At 40.2% G+C, this 19,778-nt stretch overlaps 2 protein-coding genes across 9 annotated transcripts in view; one reads left to right on the plus strand and one right to left on the minus strand.

The window, feature by feature from the left end:
• LOC117507054 (retinoic acid receptor gamma-A-like) overlaps positions 1-6,480 on the plus strand; it is a 108,924-nt gene extending 102,444 nt beyond the window's left edge. For both annotated transcript variants that reach the window (XM_034166752.1, XM_034166753.1), the window contains 2 exons: positions 526-684; positions 2,930-6,480. In XM_034166752.1, the coding sequence (XP_034022643.1) occupies positions 526-684; positions 2,930-3,255 (485 nt within the window). In that variant the 3' untranslated portion in view covers positions 3,256-6,480. The remainder of the gene's footprint in view (positions 1-525; positions 685-2,929) is intronic.
• Positions 6,481-14,971: 8,491 nt separating this feature from the next.
• The window catches only part of LOC117507055 (calcium-binding and coiled-coil domain-containing protein 1-like), a 50,721-nt gene continuing 45,914 nt past the window's right edge, over positions 14,972-19,778 (minus strand). For 6 of the 7 annotated variants that reach the window (XM_034166758.1, XM_034166760.1, XM_034166755.1 and 3 more), the window contains one exon: positions 15,538-15,849. In XM_034166758.1, coding sequence (XP_034022649.1) covers positions 15,822-15,849 — 28 coding nt within the window. In that variant the 3' untranslated portion in view covers positions 15,538-15,821. Of the gene's footprint in view, positions 15,513-15,537; positions 15,850-19,778 lie in introns of those variants that run through there. The other variant, XR_004559610.1, reaches the window with a different exon arrangement.

Raw genomic sequence — 19,778 nt, forward strand, 5'->3', positions numbered from 1 at the left:
TCTCCAGCTACCTCACCAACAGGCTGCAGTATGTCAGGCTGAGGGACACCACGTCTGACACAGCGTTCAGCAGCACCGGAGCACTCCAAGGCACAGTGCTGGCCCCTCTTCTCTTCACCCTGTACACCTCTGACTTCTGCTCCAACTCTTAGCTGTGTCACATCCAGAAGGTCGCAGATGACACAGCCAATTGTTGGATGCACCAGGAATGACAGAGAGGATAAAGGAGCTGATCAGTCACTTTGGCAAGTCCAGACCAAGTCCGCGACCAGTTCTGATTGAGGGAGCTGAGATGGAGGCTGTGGATTCCTACAGCTACCTCTGGCTGTGGCTGGACAGCAAACTGGACTAGACAACCCACACCAACCACCTTGTACATTTGTCGTTTTTTTTCTTCTTTTTCCTTTCACAATTGTAGGGTGATATTGCCACCTTTTGGTGCTCAGTGTGATGCCCACCGGCAGTTATTGAGGACAATTGTAGATGTATCAATACACTAATTTGTGCATCCCTCTGATTTCTCAGACCGCATGGACCTGGAAGAGCCACAGAAGGTAGACAAGCTGCAGGAGCCACTGCTGGAGGCTCTGAAGATCTATACCCGTCGCCGTCGCCCGAACAAACCTCACATGTTTCCACGTATGCTGATGAAAGTCACGGATCTTCGAGGAATCAGCACCAAAGGTGAGCCATCGTTATAAAACTCGCAATTAGGAGATGGCTAGGTCAACGTAACCATAATGAGATCACAGACTGCTCTAAAGTAGGGATTGTAGGTCCACTATACCCCAACTAGAATATTGGTATTTACCATATAAAAGTCTGTGTGTCCAGCTTCAGTTTCTCACAGTCCATGACTGACCTGGTCCTTTGACACACACCATTTTCATTGCACCCACTCACATGAGGCCAAGTGCATTTATTTATGTTCATTATTCCATTTGCTTTAGTGTCCAAGTGTGTTTAAATATTGATGCAGAACGTGAAATTGAGAAGTGCACATTTACTACAACCCCTGGCAAAAATTATGGAATCACCGGCCTCGGAGGATGTTCATTCAGTTGTTTAATTTTGTAGAAAAAAAGCAGATCACAGACATGACACAAAACTAAAGTCATTTCAAATAGCAACTTTCTGGCTTTAAGAAACACTATAAGAAATCAAGAAAAAAAATTGTGGCAGTCAGTAACGGTTACTTTTTTAGACCAAGCAGAGGGAAAAAAATATGGAATCACTCAATTCTGAGGAAAAAATTATGGAATCATGAAAAACAAAAGAACGCTCCAACACATCACTAGTATTTTGTTGCACCACCTCTGGCTTTTATAACAGCTTGCAGTCTCTGAGGCATGGACTTAATGAGTGACAAACAGTACTCTTCATCAATCTGGCTCCAACTTTCTCTGATTGCTGTTGCCAGATCAGCTTTGCAGGTTGGAGCCTTGTCATGGACCATTTTCTTCAACTTCCACCAACAAGTTTCATTTGGATTAAGATCCGGACTATTTGCAGGCCATGACATTGACCCTATGTGTCTTTTTGCAAGGAATGTTTTCACAGTTTTTGCTCTATGGCAAGATGCATTATCATCTTGAAAAATGATTTAATCATCCCCAAACATCCTTTCAATTGATGGGATAAGAAAAGTGTCCAAAATATCAACGTAAACTTGTGCATTTATTGATGATGTAATGACAGCCATCTCCCCAGTGCCTTTACCTGACATGCAGCCCAATATCATCAATGACTGTGGAAATGTACATGTTCTCTTCAGGCAGTCATCTTTATACATCTCATTGTAACGGCACCAAACAAAAGTTCCAGCATCATCACCTTGCCCAATGCAGATTTGAGATTCATCACTGAATATGACTTTCATCCAGTCATCCACAGTCCACGATTGCTTTTCCTTAGCCCATTGTAACCTTGTTTTTTTCTCTTTAGGTGTTAATGATGGCTTTCATTTAGCTTTTCTGTATGTAAATCCCATTTCCTTTAGGCGGTTTCTTACAGTTCGGTCACAGACGTTGACTCCAGTTTCCTCCCATTCGTTCCTCATTTGTTTTGTTGTGCATTTTCGATTTTTGAGACATATTGCTTTAAGTTTTCTGTCTTGACACTTTGATGTCTTTCTTGGTCTACCAGTATGTTTGCCTTTAACAACCTTCCCATGTTGTTTGTATTTGGTCCAGAGTTTAGACACAGCTGACTGCGAACCACCAACATCTTTTGCAACATTGCGTGATGATTTACCCTCTTTTAAGAGTTTGATAATCCTCTCCTTTGTTTCAATTGACATCTCTCATGTTGGAGCCATGATTCATGTCAGTCCACTTGGTGCAACAGCTCTTCAAGATGTGATCACTCCTTTTTAGATGCAGACTAACGAGCAGATCTGATTTGATGCAGGTGTTAGTTTTGGGGATGAAAATTAACAGGGTGATTCCATAATTTATTCCTCAGAATTGAGTGAGTCCATATTTTTTGTCCCTCTGCTTGGTCTAAAAAAGTAACAGTTACTGACTGCCACTTTTTTTTTTTCCTGATTTCTTGTAGTGTTTCTTAAAGCCAGAAAGTTGCCATTTGAAATGACTTTAGTTTTGTGTCATGTCTGTGATCTGCTTTTTTTCTACAAAATTAAACAACTGAATGAACATCCTCCGAGGCCGATGATTCCATATTTATTGCCAGGGGTTGTATATTAATATTAATAATAATAATATTCTGTCACCCCACCATAAATCAGTCAAGAAACCACCAAAAAAAAAAAAAAAACTCTGGAGCCACCACTAATTGAGATTTGAATTTTTCAAAATGATTGGATAGTGATAATTAACTGCAGACACCATAACATCATCTGTATATATTGGAAGAATGTGGTGACCTAGCATATTTTACTTTTTAAAAATCTAACTAAATTTACATGTAGGTGCAGAGAGAGCTATCACACTGAAGACCGAGATTCCCGGACCGATGCCTCCGCTGATCAGGGAGATGCTGGAGAATCCTGATGCCTTTGAGGACAGCAGTGACTCGGGGGACAGTGCTGCAGCCGCTCCTCCTGCTATTCAAGCCATCAAACAAGAGGAGAAGGAAAAGACTCCGTATGAGTCAGCTGTCGAGGAGGAGGAAGAAGAAGAAGAGGATGACTATTGGGATGAGGAGAAAGAGAGAGGGGTGGACAGCGATGGAGACATCTGGGGGGAAGCGGCGGTGGCTGTGGAAAGGAAAGGTGTGACTAGCAAAGCACAGTGAGAGAGACACAGGCGGGCACTGTTACAGCGCCACCCAGTGTCACTCACATTTACGTCATGTACATATTTAGATCATCAAAAAATATGTAGTACAATTTCAAGAAGCAAGAAGAACCAAAAGCACTAAATTTTAGTGTGCAGAGGAGCGCACAAAGGAAAATTATTGTGCCAAAGTGAGACTGTCTAAACCATATTTGAAGTTGTTGTTTTTTTCACCCACACTAAGGAAGTGAAGCCCACGAAGGAAGTGGACAGAAAGAAAATGCACTCCACAGTCTTTAAGGGCTCTGCTTTATGCACCATTGAGTGCAACAACAGAACTCTATGTGACTTCAGTTTCTTCTTTTTGACTCCATTCAGAGATATGCTTCTTATTTTTATATTGTTTTTGTAAGCATGGACTTGTCTTTACATCTGTTTGTGGGACCCTATGAGGGGGAATTGAGAAGTTTTGAGCCTGACACAGAAAAGGTAGGGCATGGTTCTCCATCTTCTGCATTCTGAGAAACCAACATTTCTCATTGCACCCAGTGAATCAAAATGTCACACATTCTCAAGAAATGTTGGTTTTTCAGAATTAAAAAGATGGAGAACCACACCCTACATTTTCTGGGTGAGGCTCAAAACTTTCCAATCACGCCTCATACATTGCAGATTTTTGTTTTCAGTCAGTCCTGCTCAGATTTAATTGGTTGTCTGTTTTATGCTCTTTTGCATTTTGATGCTTCACTGGCAAAATGGGAGAGAAGGATGACATGTAGAAGGTTGTGAGCAGGACTGAGGATTTAGCCTCTCAAGTCATCAGAATGCTTGAGAGGCTAAAACACTCACAGAAAGAGGGGAAGCGGTAATCATCCATCTCACTGTAAAAAAGAAGAGCAGATAGCTCCTGGGATAAGGAGTTGGACTACCAATAAGTAGACCTGGGTTTGATACCCCGTCAGGCTACCTGTGTCCTTGGGCAATCATTTCGTCCAGCTGTAAATGGATGCCTGCCTCGGCTGGGAAATTAACCTGCTTTGGACTGGCGTCCCATCCAGGTGGAGTGGTAGACTCTCATATGCTTTACGCTACAGAATCCGGGGATAAGCAACGGCACCAACGGGCCTCTGGGCCTATGTAGGACTTACTTCACTGTAAGAAAATGTTGAGAAAACTAAATTAAAATAATACAACCAGCTGCACAGATTTTTAGTTTTTCTCACTTGAGGGGCTTCAGTTCAAGTAAATTCAACCCCACACCAAAAGTCATAGTATAATTTCAGAGTTTGATCTTGCAGAATATGTCATTTTCTGTAGTTTACAAAAATAAGTCATTGTGCCAGTGACTGGTGGGGGGAGCTTAGAGAGGACAGCTCGGATATCTAATTGCTCAGAAATGTATTTCTTGATCATTAGTGTCTTGTATCTGTCACAGTTGTTGGTGATATAACAGTAGATATTTCACAAGTAGCGCATTGAAAATATATACACTAAACAACCTCTAGTCATATTGGTTTGACTGGCTTGTGTTTCTAATTTAAACAACTGCATTTCTAGTTTACAGTTTGGTATTTTCACCTGGTTACAGCACATAGATGATTATTTCAGAGATGTGGGAAAGGACCGGTTGTTTGCCTGGGAGGGGGCTGTTCAGGACCCAAGGCGGTTCCTTGGTGTTGTGGATGTGGCACCAGCACGTGATCCCAGACTTGACTTGTCTGGTTTATAATTTGGTGTGTGTGCTGAGATAAACTCCACCCCCACTGTGGCCCGTAAACAGATAATCACAAGGAAGTGCAAAGATGTTCTCATGCACGCTGTTTGGTGAGCGTGGCGTTAGTAGGTTGCTGGTTCAATTACTGACTGCTCCTATGTACCAAAGGGTTCTTGATTTCAAAAACAAACATCAGACAGTTTTAAGTACACTGAATTTGAGGTTGTGATTTGACTTTCAATAATAATTTCACTTTAATCAAACGTAATATTTCACTTTAAAAACTGTTTTTACCAAAATTGACAAACTGATGCCATTGAGTTAAAACGTCTGTGCTGCTGGTTACAAATTCTTTTTCTTTCTATTTTTTTTTTAAGTTTACCAGTCTGGTACTTTGGCAGCCGTTCTGCTTTGTGCGCACCTGATTCCATCAGGTTTCAGAAGTGAAGCAGAGACCGTCCTGATTAGTACTCGGCTGGGAAGCCACTTGGGAAAACCAGGGGTTGTGTGTGTGTTTCTCTATGTAGGAATGGAGTTACATCGGGAAGGGCATCTGGTGTAAAATGTGCCAAATCCTACTCGATCCACTGTGTTGACCCTGAACATCCAGGGGCAGCCGAAAAAGAGAAACAACAACAGCAAAAACAAGAGGTCTGGTGCTTTGGATCCAAACAAAGAAGTCTGATGTTCTTCACAAAGAACATCAAACTACACCAGGAACACGTTTCTTGACAAATATGCACTTACAAAAACCTTAAATACATTCTGAAGATCACATTTAATGTCATCATATAGACTCAGGTGGATTTTGTTGGGACCACGTCACCAGTTTGAAAACAGTATTCTTATATTTTGCATGTCACTGCGATTTTTTTAAAAAGCCACCAACTATGCTTTACATGAAAACCATAATATTCCTGTGAAGGAATGATGAAACACGGCAAACATTTCAAATGGACACAAATCCTCAAAATCTAATTAGACAAGTCAGTTGTGACATAAATACAGTAATCTGCAAAAGCGCTTTTTTCAAAAAATATATATATCTTACTGACAAATACAAACAATGGTTTACAGCAGATATTGTTTTATCATCTCAGAGACAGTTGGACACGCGAGCTCAGTTGATGCATCAGGTTGTCCAGTAACCAAAGGGCTGGGGGTTTGATCCCATATTGCTCATGAACTTCATCAAGAACTGTTCAGCCTTAAGGGACATGGATCCCATTGAGAGGTGAAAAAAAGATCCAGAGGAAAGAGAAATGCAGATTGCATATTCCAGATGATGTAGATCCTACCGGTCTGCCTTTTGAATGCAGCAACCACATAAAAGTGTAATTAACTTGTCAGCAATGAATATTGCACTGCGCATTCCAGAGGTTCCAACCTTCAAACAAGATCAACAATAAACCAATACTTTTGTTGTCTGCTGAAGCACAGGAAGACATTTTTAAATTATGTACGTTAATGAATGGTGTATGTAATGAATGACGCAAAATGTATTTTTGTAAAATAAATACTCGTTTTTTTAATGGAGGTTATACAGTTTTTTATGCAGTATGTGTAACAATGTGTTGAGTGAGTGGAACGACAGTGTGGTTCTGTAACCAAAAAAAGTTCTCCATCATCTCTTAATGTCTTTATTAAGTGTTTATTTTCTCATGTAAGCTTTTCCTTAAACATATACACACACACACAAGCGCACTCACACAAAGGGATCAACAGTTTATAGTAGAAGGAAGCTTGTTGATAACAGCTGAAAAAAGATCAGATCTTGTTTCGCCAAATTCAGGATGTTTCTGTAATATCCCTCCAGTTACTGTGGGTGCATGTGAGACAGAGAGGGCGCTATTGGGGAATGTGTTTGGTATTTCTGGACACATACTGTATGCACTTGATGTGACACCCCACTTGGCCTGAGTGGACATGGTCCTACCTTGCAACAATCTCTATTTTTGGTGCACCATTCCTTGTGGCAGTGAGTGGCTCACTCGGGTCAGGTTTGTTGGTAGAACTATGAGATATTTCTTGGGCATTGTACACACAATTGTTCAATGCCATACTAAGATTCATTCTTGTTGCTCAAGTCATTCACTGTGTTGAAGCTCTTTGTAGACCCGAGACCTGCTGTGCCCTTTCATGTGGTCCTATAGATGGTGTCTAAGTGTGGTGTCAGATACTTGTTTCCTTTTTTCATGCTATGAGACCCCATTCCTGCCAGGCTGCTCAAGGAAGTCCTACCATTATTCAATGCTTCAATCTTAAATATGATCAATCTATCTTTGTTAGTTGGTTATGTACCACAGGCCTTTAAGGTGGCAGTAATTAAACCATTACTTAAAAAGCCATCACTTGACCCAGCTATCTTAGCTAATTATAGGCCAATCTCCAACCTTCCTTTTCTCTCAAAGATTCTTGAGAGGGTAGTTGTAAAACAGCTAACTGATCACCTTCAGAGGAATGGTCTATTTGAAGAGTTTCAGTCAGGTTTTAGAATTCATCATAGTACAGAAACAGCATTAGTGAAGGTTACAAATGATCTTCTTATGGCTTCGGACAGTGGACTTATCTCTGTGCTTGTTTTGTTGGACCTCAGTGCTGCTTTTGATACTGTTGACCATAAAATTTTATTACAGAGAATAGAGCATGTCATAGGTATTAAAGGCACTGCGCTGCAGCGGTTTGAATCATATTTGTCTAATAGATTACAGTTTGTTCATGTAAATGGGGAATCTTCTTCACAGACTAAAGTTAATTATGGAGTTCCACAAGGTTCTGTGCTAGGACCAATTTTATTCACTTTATACATGCTTCCCTTAGGCAGTATTATTAGACGGTATTGCTTACATTTTCATTGTTACGCAGATGATACCCAGCTTTATCTATCCATGAAGCCAGAGGATACACACCAATTAGCTAAACTGCAGGATTGTCTTTCAGACATAAAGACATGGATGACCTCTAATTTCCTGCTTTTAAACTCAGATAAAATTGAAGTTATTGTACTTGGCCCCACAAATCTTAGAAGCATGGTGTCTAACCAGATCGTTACGCTGGATGGCATTTCCCTGATCTCTAGTAATACTGTGAGAAATCTTGGAGTCATTTTTGATCAGGATATGTCATTCAAAGCGCATATTAAACAAATATGTAGGACTGCCTTTTTGCATTTACGCAATATCTCTAAAATCAGAAAGGTCTTGTCTCAGAGTGATGCTGAAAAATTCACTCATGCATTTATTTCCTCTAGGCTGGACTATTGTAATTCATTATTATCAGGTTGTCCTAAAAGTTCCCTAAAAAGCCTTCAGTTGGTTCAGAATGCTGCAGCTAGAGTACTGACGGGGACTAGCAGGAGAGAGCATATCTCACCCGTGTTGGCCTCTCTTCATTGGCTTCCTGTTAATTCTAGAATAGAATTTAAAATTATTCTTCTTACTTATAAGGTTTTGAATAATCAGGTCCCATCTTATCTTAGGGACCTCGTAGTACCATATTACCCCATTAGAGCGCTTCGCTCTCAGACTGCAGGCTTACTTGTAGTTCCTAGGGTTTGTAAGAGTAGAATGGGAGGCAGAGCCTTCAGCTTTCAGGCTCCTCTCCTGTGGAACCAGCTCCCAATTCAGATCAGGGAGACAGATACCCTCTCTACTTTTAAGATTAGGCTTAAAACTTTCCTTTTCGCTAAGGCTTATAGTTAGGGCTGGATCAGGTGACCCTGGACCATCCCTTGGTTATGCTGCTTTAGACGTAGACTGTGGGGGGGTTCCCATGATGCACTGTTCTTTCTCTTTTTGCTCCGTATGCATCACTCTGCATTTAATCATAGTGATCAATCTCTGCCCCCCTTCACAGCATGTCTTTTTCCTGGTTCTTCCCTCAGCCCCAACCAGTCTCAGCAGAAGACTGCCCCTCCCTGAGCCTGGTTCTGCTGGAGGTTTCTTCCTGTTAAAAGGGAGTTTTTCCTTCCCACTGTAGCCAAGTGCTGCTCATAGGGGGTCGTTTTGACCGTTGGGGTTTTTCATAATTATTGTATGGCCTTGCCTTACAATATAGAGCGCCTTGGGGCAACTGTTTGTTGTGATTTGGCGCTATATAAGAAAAAAGTTGATTGATTGAGTTGATGAGTCTGCATCTCTGCCTATGTCTTGGGGAGAAATACTTGCTAGGCGATACAAGGTAGATAAGGGCTGAGGAGCTAGTACTTGTTCTCAGACGGACTTTAATCAGTTCTACATCAGTCTTTGATGCATGACATGGGGGCACAGTATTCCACTGTGGAATAGCATATAACAAGTGTAGTTTGGTTTTGCCAAGCTAGATGAGGTGTTCACTGTTTTTCAAGCCAGAAACCATCCCATCTGATGTCAGAGTTTCTACTGTGTCTTGTGATTAACCAAGTAGAAAGAGCGCAGTTGCGTTTTGCTACGCTTAGCTTTAAGAGAGTACTTTCAGGGCATCTAAGTCTTGCCTCGATAATCTCAAGGTCTCCTCAATTGCTGCAATACAGAGACTATCAATCTATGAAGCATCCAATTTTAGTTTAGGCATTGGACACATGTAGCACCAGTACCAAACCTTGGGAAGTCTCTGAAGTCTTAATCTGGCTTTTATTCCCATTCATCTCAACAAAACTCTGGGCTGATAGTCAAAGACTAGATGGTGTGGATCATAGCAGGGTCTTCTTTAAGTATGAGTGCAGCTTTGTGGAGAAGGGACCTGTGATTGGGCTGAATTGTCAGCGGTTTGAGATCAACAGATTGAGTCTCACTGATCAGTTTTATTCAAGCTGTCCTTAATGTGTAATTTAGTACCTGCATTCATCATGAACCTCCCAGCCTAATCCATGTTCATGAGCCATTAGGTATTTTAGTGACTGGAAAGATTCTAATGAGATTAGTCTCTTGTGCAGCTTGTACTAGATCATACTACACAGCAAATCACCAGTGTAAAACTAACACTGACAGTGTTAAATTAACACTACCAATGTACTATGGCCTACTCTGGTCAGAGTGGGACCATGTGTACACTGTCAGTGTTAATATACCATGGTGATTTTGCTGTGTAGTGATACTGGGTGGTAGCTCTGGAATTTGAGTTTCTTTGTACGAATTGAATGGTGCCACAACTTCGGTCTTCCTACATATCTTTGGTATGTTATGGTAGCTGTTGTCCAGGTATTCGTTGAAGAGCTACAGGAGATTTGTCTTGGCTTCCAAAAGACTTGATCTCTTGGGCAGTATGTTAGCGGACCTGCTGCTTTCCCAGATCTAAATGGGCTCATGGTTTACAGCAGGTCCTCTTCACAAAAGAGCCAGAATCATTGATGTTTTCACTATGCGGTCTCTCTCTTTTTGGAGGTTTTTCCATTGATGAGGAGGTTGGTTGTCCACAATTGGTCAGGTGTGACGTGTGCCAGCTTAAAAACTATGGACTATGCTTTTAAATGATATGTATAAAGACGTTATTAGCTTAAAAAATCCAGAGAACACTCTGCAGCAAGTCTGATGGCCAAGTGACCAATAGGTGTTTTTTTTTTATCCAGATGCTGAGAAAGTTCTGGGAATATAATACGCCATCAATGACACAGACAGTTATTTTTAAACAATTAACAGGTGGAAAAATCTCATTGTCCATAAGCACAGCCTATAGACTGAAGATAATAAACAGCAGTTATCAGGAGTGCTCCAATAGGACATTCACAAACACGTAACATTTGCACATTGTTATAATTGTTCTGTAGCAATGTTAGCGTGATACTTTCACAGCACATAAAAATGATGTTTCAGAATGAATTGCTCTGTTTCTATTATGTTCTTCTCGTGTCATTTTGCAGGTTGTTTGTTTGTTTGGATGGTGCAATGAATCGGCCTCGGCTCTGTCATTAATATGAGTGAAAACAGGTCAAACTGGAATAACCGTATTAAGAACTCCATGTTTTATGTGACTGCATCACTGTGGAGCTGGAACCATCTAACCTCTTGTGTATTTTGTCCATCTTCAGGGATTCTTGTGGTCCATGAGTGTGATTTAATTTGTACCAAAACAGCCCAAAAACACATAAATGCTACACAAAGACTGCTGATGTGTTCTCATTTTTATAAAATGTAATGCACTCATTCCTTATCTGTTTTGATGGTGTTGTTTTTCTTGTATTTTGATAAAGCGCCTTGTTCTCTTTCCTGTATCTGACTTTCTTTGCCACTTTTCTTATATAAACACATCATTACACACACACAGAAATTCTTGGCTAATGTTTTATTAAACTACAGTCAAATTTCAGTAATTTAAAATGTATTTTCTATGAGTATCAGACAGCTTTCCATAAAATAACCATTTAAATTATGGAAGAGTGCAGAATAATAAGTATTCTAGCATACCTGCTATAATTTCACAAATATACACAGTATAAATTCTGACATACAGATAAAATTCAAGTAAAACATTCAGTATCCACCACTTCATGTGAATAATTAAAATGTGCACACACTGCAGACTCTAGTCCACACTAACGAGCTGCTCACGCCTTCATCAAGATGTTTGTTTGTGATTGGGAAAGACCTGCAGGAACACACATTCCCACACAGTAGAGCCCAATCCTTATTGTGATACAGATTATTTCATGTTCATCAATACATATTAATGTTCTGTTACCTCTTACTATTTCAAAATTAAGAACTTTATGACATCACACTCAGTTTAATGTCTGTCCCACTGTTTCCCTCATGACTAATACTGTTGAAGTTCCCACTGTACACTGGTGTCCTCAAAGACTAGTGTCTTTGTGGCCACCAGGGGGCCAAGTGTCTGCAACCTTTTGTACGCAGTACCTTTAACCAGTGGTGGGCACAGCTAACCAAAATGTTAGCGTCGATAACCATAAATCCAATAACTGAAAAGTTATCTTTTATGGCGGTAAACTGATAAACTGCTAAAAAAGTTATCTTTATTCCAGATAACCGATAACTTTTAGTATTGATTCGGACACGGCCACATCAGATTACACTGTCTGCTTCTGATAAACCATTTCACTTTCACTTTTTGCTGCTGGGTAAATGCAAGGATCACAAACACATAAGAATGCATGAAAAATGAATGAATAAAAAAATAAAACCCCAAACACTGTCATCATCTTTTAAAAGCAGTAAAACACAGTATTAGAAGTCACAGTTGATCTCGATATTAGATACACAAACTAAAAAGCTGATGCTTTTTTCACACGTTTTGAATGCTGCGACTTAAACAACCGAAATACATCCATTAATGCGTTGACTGGCAGAGTAAAAGACACGTTAGTAAATATGAGTTTTTACCTGTTAGTTTCAGTGGGATTCATATGAAGAAATAAAGCATCCCTTTTTTAAAATCCAAAACAGTGTCTAAACGGTGCACCGTGAGAGCTGCTCTCCCCCACCGAGTCTTGTTGGTTAAATTATCACGTCAGCCACAAAGAAATAAAATAAATAATGTTAAAATTAGTCCGTTTTCTTTGTGTCAAGCAGACGGTAACAGTGAACTACACTACCCACAATGCTCCCTGCGTCGACCAGCCAATCACGTCTTGCGATTAATGATGACATCATCAGCCAGCAACAAGCAGCCAGCCTGCCACAAATACATGGCAGATGGACTAAAATGTTTTATTTTGGGGTTTACAAATGTTTTTGACTGTTAAACTTTGCTCACTTTACCAGCAAAAAAATTGTTATCGGAGTGAAAGTTATCAGAACTAAATTTATCGGACGATAATTGGTCTGATGATGGTTTTAAAACTTATCTGAAAAGCTAATTTGTGAGAAAAAACAGTTTTGATAATTATCTGCTATCAGATTAGCTGAACTGTGCCCACCACTGTCTTTAACATAGTCTTTGTCTGTCAAGGTGAAACTTGGTACACAAAAACACCTCAATAAAACCTCGGAAAAGTTCGTCTTTGGGTACCTTTCTATTCCAACTGTAGCCACCACAGCATGGAGTCTCTGAAACCTGTTGTACACAATAATGCCACAAGAACTTTATAAATCATGATGAAAGTTGCTACTGAGTTTATACATTGCGAAGATCTTGTATGTTTGAGGCTGGGCTTGGTAACACAGGCTAGAGTCAGTAATGTCCTTTTAAATTAGAGTTTCTGTCATACAGTCACTTCACATGCTGTTGTTTGAAACTCTGATCTGCACCCTCATTGTCTAAACAATTATTCTGCCAGTGCCACCAATGATTCATATATGGTTGAGTTTCAACATTTCTGTTACTGTAGTTTCAGTCAATCTTGTGCTTTGAGTTTGTCTTGTTAGTATGGCCATAGCAGATGGCCATCCCTCTAACACTGGTCTGCTTAATGTGTCTTCCTGTCAAATAATAATAATCAATCAATCAATTTTTCAATCAATCAATTTTTTTTATATAGCGCCAAATCACAACAAACAGTTGCCCCAAGGCGCTTTATATTGTAAGGCAAGGCCATACAATAATTATGTAAAAACCCCAACGGTCAAAACGACACCCTGTGAGCAAGCACTTGGCTACAGTGGGGAAGGAAAAACTCCCTTTTAACAGGAAGAAACCTCCAGCAGAACTTTTTGAGCAAAGCCAATAGAGTCTAATAATAGATTAAATGCAGTGTTGAGGCGTCATTCTCAGCATCTGTGTGGATGTTAAAATCGCCACTATAATTATCTTATCTGAGCTAAGCACTAAGTCAGACAACGGTCTGAAAATTCACAGAGAAACTCACAGTAACGACCAGGTGGACGATAGATAATAACAAATAAACTGGTTTTTGGGACTTCCAATTTGGATGGACAAGACTAAGAGACAAGCTTTCAAATGAATTAAAGCTCTGTCTGGGTTTTGGATTAATTATAAGCTGGAATGGAAGATTGCTGCTAATCCTCCGCCCCGGCCCGTGCTACGAGCATTCTGACAGTTAGTGTGACTCGGGGGTGTTGACTCATTTAAACTAACATATTCATCCTGCTGTAACCAAGTTTCTGTAAGGCAGAATAAATCAATATGTTGATCAATTATTATATCATTTACCAACAGGGACTTAGAAGAGAGAGACCTAATGTTTAATAGACCACATTTAACTGTTTTAGTCTGTGGTGCAGTTGAAGGTGCTATATTATTTTTTCTTTTTGAATTTTTATGCTTAAATAGATTTTTGCTGGTTATTGGTAGTCTGGGAGCAGGCACCGTCTCTACGGGGATGGGGTAATGAGGGGAGGGATAATAAAAAAAAAATCTCCTACCACTGTCACCAACGTGTATGCTCAGGGAGTGGGGTTAGGTCTAAGACCCCGTTCAGACTGACATTGGAAATAGTTCTTTTCTGAATCTGAAGGGCACTATTTGCACTGTATTGATTTGAGCAGGATTCACCAATGTCTGAATGCAAATGTGGATAGAATCTGGCTAGCTCAGGGATCATGACATCAAGACTTCCTCATTGTGTTCATGCACTGACAGACTCCTCTCCACTGTAGCGATGTTCAGTGCAGCTGCAACAGCGAGGACAGAAAACAATCTTCTTTCTCTGATGCACCTTCTCACACAGAGAATGCACTGGGTGTGCTGTCATATTCAGATCCACTCGTGCACACTCATGCTGTCACATCCAGAGCCACACAGGCACACACAGAGCTTGAATTTGGCTTGTACGAGATGAGTTTGGATATCTCTGTAGGATGAGCTGTATTTGAAAAACAGGTCTGAATGCTATCAGGCTAGAAAGCAGCCTGAATTGAATCTGGATTGAGGTGGATTGCCAACCCCAGTGCAAACGGGGTCTAAGTCATAGCTGCGTGTAATAGCACTTTGAAGTGACTTGTGTTATGATCTGATTAAATATACTGAATGCTCAGAAGCTTGATTGTTAATGTCTTAGTATGACTGGCTTGTTTAAAAAAAGCAAGTCCTATATAGGCCCTGAGGCCCATTGGTGCCGGTGCTCATCTCTGGATTCCATAGCATCAAGCGGATGCCAGTCTACAGCTCCCCCTGGACAGGATAGTTACAGCTGGGTGGACTGAGACAATGTGGATTAAGTGTCTTGTCCAAGGACACAGACAAGCAGCATGAGGGTGATTCGAACCCAGGTCTTCATACTGCCAGGAGAGCTCCTTATCCAATTAGGTACCTGCTCAACAGTTTATTAAAAGAAAAGTATTTGTCCTTTAAAACTTGAACAAGCCATTAAATTGAGTAACCCCCTGCAGGGTGTGGATTTGACGTTATCTTACAATCGACATAGAGCATTTATCATATTAAGTGCTTCTCACTCTGCCAACAAAAGCTCAGGTGAAGGAAAAAAGAACCAAAAATAAACTTTCCTAACTTGCTCCTCAAGAAAGCTGCAACAGAACATTTCACACAGGTCTGTAACACACCCCCACACATTTAACATGGTCTTGGGATTCACACCCACATGCAAAAACTATGGGCTCATATGTCACCAAAATAACTTGTCCTGAATTTAACTTTATCAGGCAAAATGAGGCACTCATCAGAAACACCGCTACACAAATAGAAGGTGAAAGTGAAGTTGCACTTTGTCATTTCTGGGGTAAACAAACAAGCAAACAAACAATCAAACAAAAAACTAATCATCTGAATTACACTTTGCAAAATTTGTCAGTCAGTCCTCCCCACTTACAAAAGATAAAAAACCAACAGGCCAGTGCAAAAATTGTGTCATGCTTTCTGTGAGTACAGGCACTCGTGAGGTAAAAATCTCTTTGTAAAGGACATTTTATACGTACGCAGTTAGAATCACAACAGAACAAACCAGTAAACACTCGTCTGAGTTTCCTGATGACCTGCGTGAACTTGCACAGCAGCGGCAAACTAACACACCATCCATCTTTGTGTTACCACATGGGAGAGTCGGCCAGCTCACTGCGGAGGGAAAGACAAATCGACATGTGGACATCAAACACAACACTATGCTGTCACCACACTGGTCATACAAAATTATGCTTTGTGTTACTTAAGTTCATTTTACTGTGTCGATTTTCATACAAGAAAAGAAACTTGGAGGAGAAGTCATCATATTCAATAATGGTCACCTAGGCAACACCAAGACAGAAATGTGCACATGCCATGATGTACGTGGACGCTCCCTCAAACTATCATTACAACCTGTCAGTGTCGGTCACTCTAAAGATGGATCCATTCTGTCACACAGCAGCAGAGAACACATTCTTGAAAAAAGGAGAAATAAAAGCACAGAACTGCACCAAATGTAAAATAAGAACTGTCCTAACGGACAGACAGGCCAGAAAAAGGTTTTATTTGTTGGTCTCAGTTCTGGAACAAACCACAAAAGGAATGCACCTAATTGGGGGAAAAAAATTGTGGAGGTGATCAACTGGACTGCACTTACTTTCAATGAATAAATAAAAATAGCAGGTCGGCTGATAAACTTTAGTTCATGTTCAAGTTATTTATACTTCATTTACTTTATACAGTCATATGAAAAGGTTTGTGTACCCTTAAGCTTTCAAATGTTTGAATTTATGTAATATATTTTATTTAAGGTTTTTTTATACAACCCAAATTCAGAGAAAGTTGGGATGGTGTGAAAAATGCAACTGAGAAAAAAAAAATGCAATGATTCTTACATTTACTTTGACTTCTATTTTATTGTCAAAAATATGAAGCCAAGATATTTGTGTGTGTGTGTGTGTGTGTGTGTGTGTGTGTGTGTGTGTGTGTGTGTGTGTGTGTGTGTGTGTGTGTGTGTGTGTGTGTGTGTGTGTGTGTGTGTGTGTGTGTGTGTTAACCTTCAATTCATTTCAGACCTTAAAAGGTACGAGTATCTGGAGAAATTTCAGTGTATGAAGGACAAAGGCGCAAAAGCCTGTGAACACCTGTGATCTCTGATAACTCAAACAGCTCTGCATCAAGAACCATCATTCATCAATAGCTGATATAATCATATGGGCAAGGGATTACTTTGGGAAGCCTTAAGCACTACAATATGGAGTTACATTTGCAAAAGCCTCTTAAAACTTCACTGTGAAAAAAATAAGCCTTATGTTAATCTTGTGCAGATGTGCCGTCAACGTCTCTTAATTCAGAGGCATCTAAGGTGGAGCGTCACACAGTGAAAATGCGTATTGTGGTCAGATGAATCAATATTCCAGGGCTTTTTTGGAAGAAATAAACACTGTGTGCGCTTGACCTAAGACAAAATGACCATCCAAGACTCCAAAAACCAGGGCATGCCATGGTATGGGGTTGTGTCAGCGCCCTTGGCAAAGGTAACTCCCACAAACACTTGTGTACACCATCAAGTGGTGTACACCACTTGTGTACACCATCACCATCACTGCATTATTGCCACCATCACTTCTGTGATGGTGGCAATAATGCACCGAGGTTTTAGAACACATTCTCCACACATTTCAAAGGCATGGCTGTTGGAGATGAGGATACAGGTACTGGATGAGCCTGTCTGTGGTCACCATCAATCAATCAATCAATCAATCAATTTTATTTATATAGCGCCAAATCACAACAAACAGTTGCCCCAAGGCGCTTTATATTGTAAGGCAAGGCCATACAATAATTACGTAAAAACCCCAACGGTCAAAACGACACCCTGTGAGCAAGCACTTGGTGACAGTGGGAAGGAAAAACTCCCTTTTAACAGGAAGAAACCTCGAGCAGAACCAGGCTCAGGGAGGGGCAGTCTTCTGCTGGACTGGTTGAGGCTGAGGGAGAGAACCAGGAAAAAGACATGCTGTGGAGGGGAGCAGAGATCAATCACTAATGATTAAATGCAGAGTGGTGCATACAGAGCAAAAGAGAAAGAAACACTCAGTGCATCATGGGAACCCCCCAGCAGTCTAAGTCTATAGCAGCATAACTAAGGGATGGTTCAGGGTCACCTGATCCAGCCCTAACTATAAGCTTTAGCAAAAAGGAAAGTTTTAAGCCTAATCTTAAAAGTAGAGAGGGTGTCTGTCTCCCTGATCTGAATTGGGAGCTGGTTCCACAGGAGAGGAGCCTGAAAGCTGAAGGCTCTGCCTCCCATTCTACTCTTACAAACCCTAGGAACTACAAGTAAGCCTGCAGTCTGAGAGTGAAGCGCTCTATTGGGGTGATATGGTACTATGAGGTCCTTAAGATAAGATGGGACCTGATTATTCAAAACCTTATAAGTAAGAAGAAGAATTTTAAATTCTATTCTAGAATTAACAGGAAGCCAATGAAGAGAGGCCAATATGGGTGAGATATGCTCTCTCCTTCTAGTCCCCGTTAGTACTCTAGCTGCAGCATTTGAATTAACTGAAGGCTTTTCAGGGAACTTTTAGGACAACCTGATAATAATGAATTACAATAGTCCAGCCTAGAGGAAATAAATGCATGAATTAGTTTTTCAGCATCACTCTGAGACAAGACCTTTCTAATTTTAGAGATATTGCGTAAATGCAAAAAAGCAGTCCTACATATTTGTTTAATATGCGCTTTGAATGACATATCCTGATCAAAAATGACTCCAAGATTTCTCACAGTATTACTAGAGGTCAGGGTAATGCCATCCAAAGGATCTGGTTAGACACCATGTTTCTAAGATTTGTGGTGCCAAGTACAATAACTTCAGTTTTATCTGAGTTTAAAAGCAGGAAATTAGAGGTCATCCATGTCTTTATGTCTGTAAGACAATCCTGCAGTTTAGCTAATTGGTGTGTGTCCTCTGGCTTCATGGATAGATAAAGCTGGGTATCATCTGCGTAACAATGAAAATTTAAGCAATGTCGTCTAATAATACTGCCTAAGGGCAGCATGTATAAAGTGAATAAAATTGGTCCCAGCACAGAACTATGTGGAACTCCATAATTAACCTTAGTCTGTGAAGAAGATTCCCCATTTACATGAACAAATTGTAACCTATTAGATAAATATGATTCAAACCACCGCAGCGCAGTGCCTTTAATACCTATGGCATGCTCTAATCTCTGTAATAAAATTTTATGGTCAACAGTATCAAAAGCAGCACTGAGGTCTAACAGAACAAGCACAGAGGTGAGTCCACTGTCTGAGGCCATAAGAAGATCATTTGTAACCTTCACTAATGCTGTTTCTGTACTATGATGAATTCTAAAACCTGACTGAAACTCTTCAAATAGACCATTCCTCTGCAGATGATCAGTTAGCTGTTTTACAACTACCCTTTCAAGAATTTTTGAGAGAAAAGGAAGGTTGGAGATTGGCCTATAATTAGCTAAGATAGCTGGGTCAAGTGATGGCTTTTTAAGTAATGGTTTAATTACTGCCACCTTAAAAGCATGTGGGACATAGTCAACTAATACAGATAGATTGATCATATTTAAGATCGAAGCATTAAATAATGGTAGGGCTTCCTTGAGCAGCCTGGTAGGAATGGGGTCTAATAGACATGTTGATGGTTTGGATGAATTAACTAATGAAAATAACTCAGACAGAACAATCTGAGAGAAAGAGTCTAACCAAATACCGGCATCACTGAAAGCAGCTAAAGATAACGATACGTCTTTGGGATGGTTATGAGTAATTTTTTCTCTAATAGTTAAAATTTTTTTAGCAAAGAAAGTCATGAAGTCATTACTAGTTAAAGTTAAAGGAATACTCGGCTCAATAGAGCTCTGACTCTTTGTCAGCCTGGCTACAGTGCTGAAAAGAAACCTGGGGTTGTTCTTATTTTCTTCAATTAGTGATCAATCAATCAATCAATCAATTTTTTTTTATATAGCGCCAAATCACAACAAACAGTTGCCCCAAGGCGCTTTATATTGTAAGGCAAGGCCATACAACAATTATGTAAAACCCCAACGGTCAAA

This window comes from Thalassophryne amazonica, chromosome 3 (assembly GCF_902500255.1).
Source record: "Thalassophryne amazonica chromosome 3, fThaAma1.1, whole genome shotgun sequence".
In the NCBI taxonomy this organism is placed as follows: Eukaryota; Metazoa; Chordata; class Actinopteri; order Batrachoidiformes; family Batrachoididae; genus Thalassophryne; species Thalassophryne amazonica.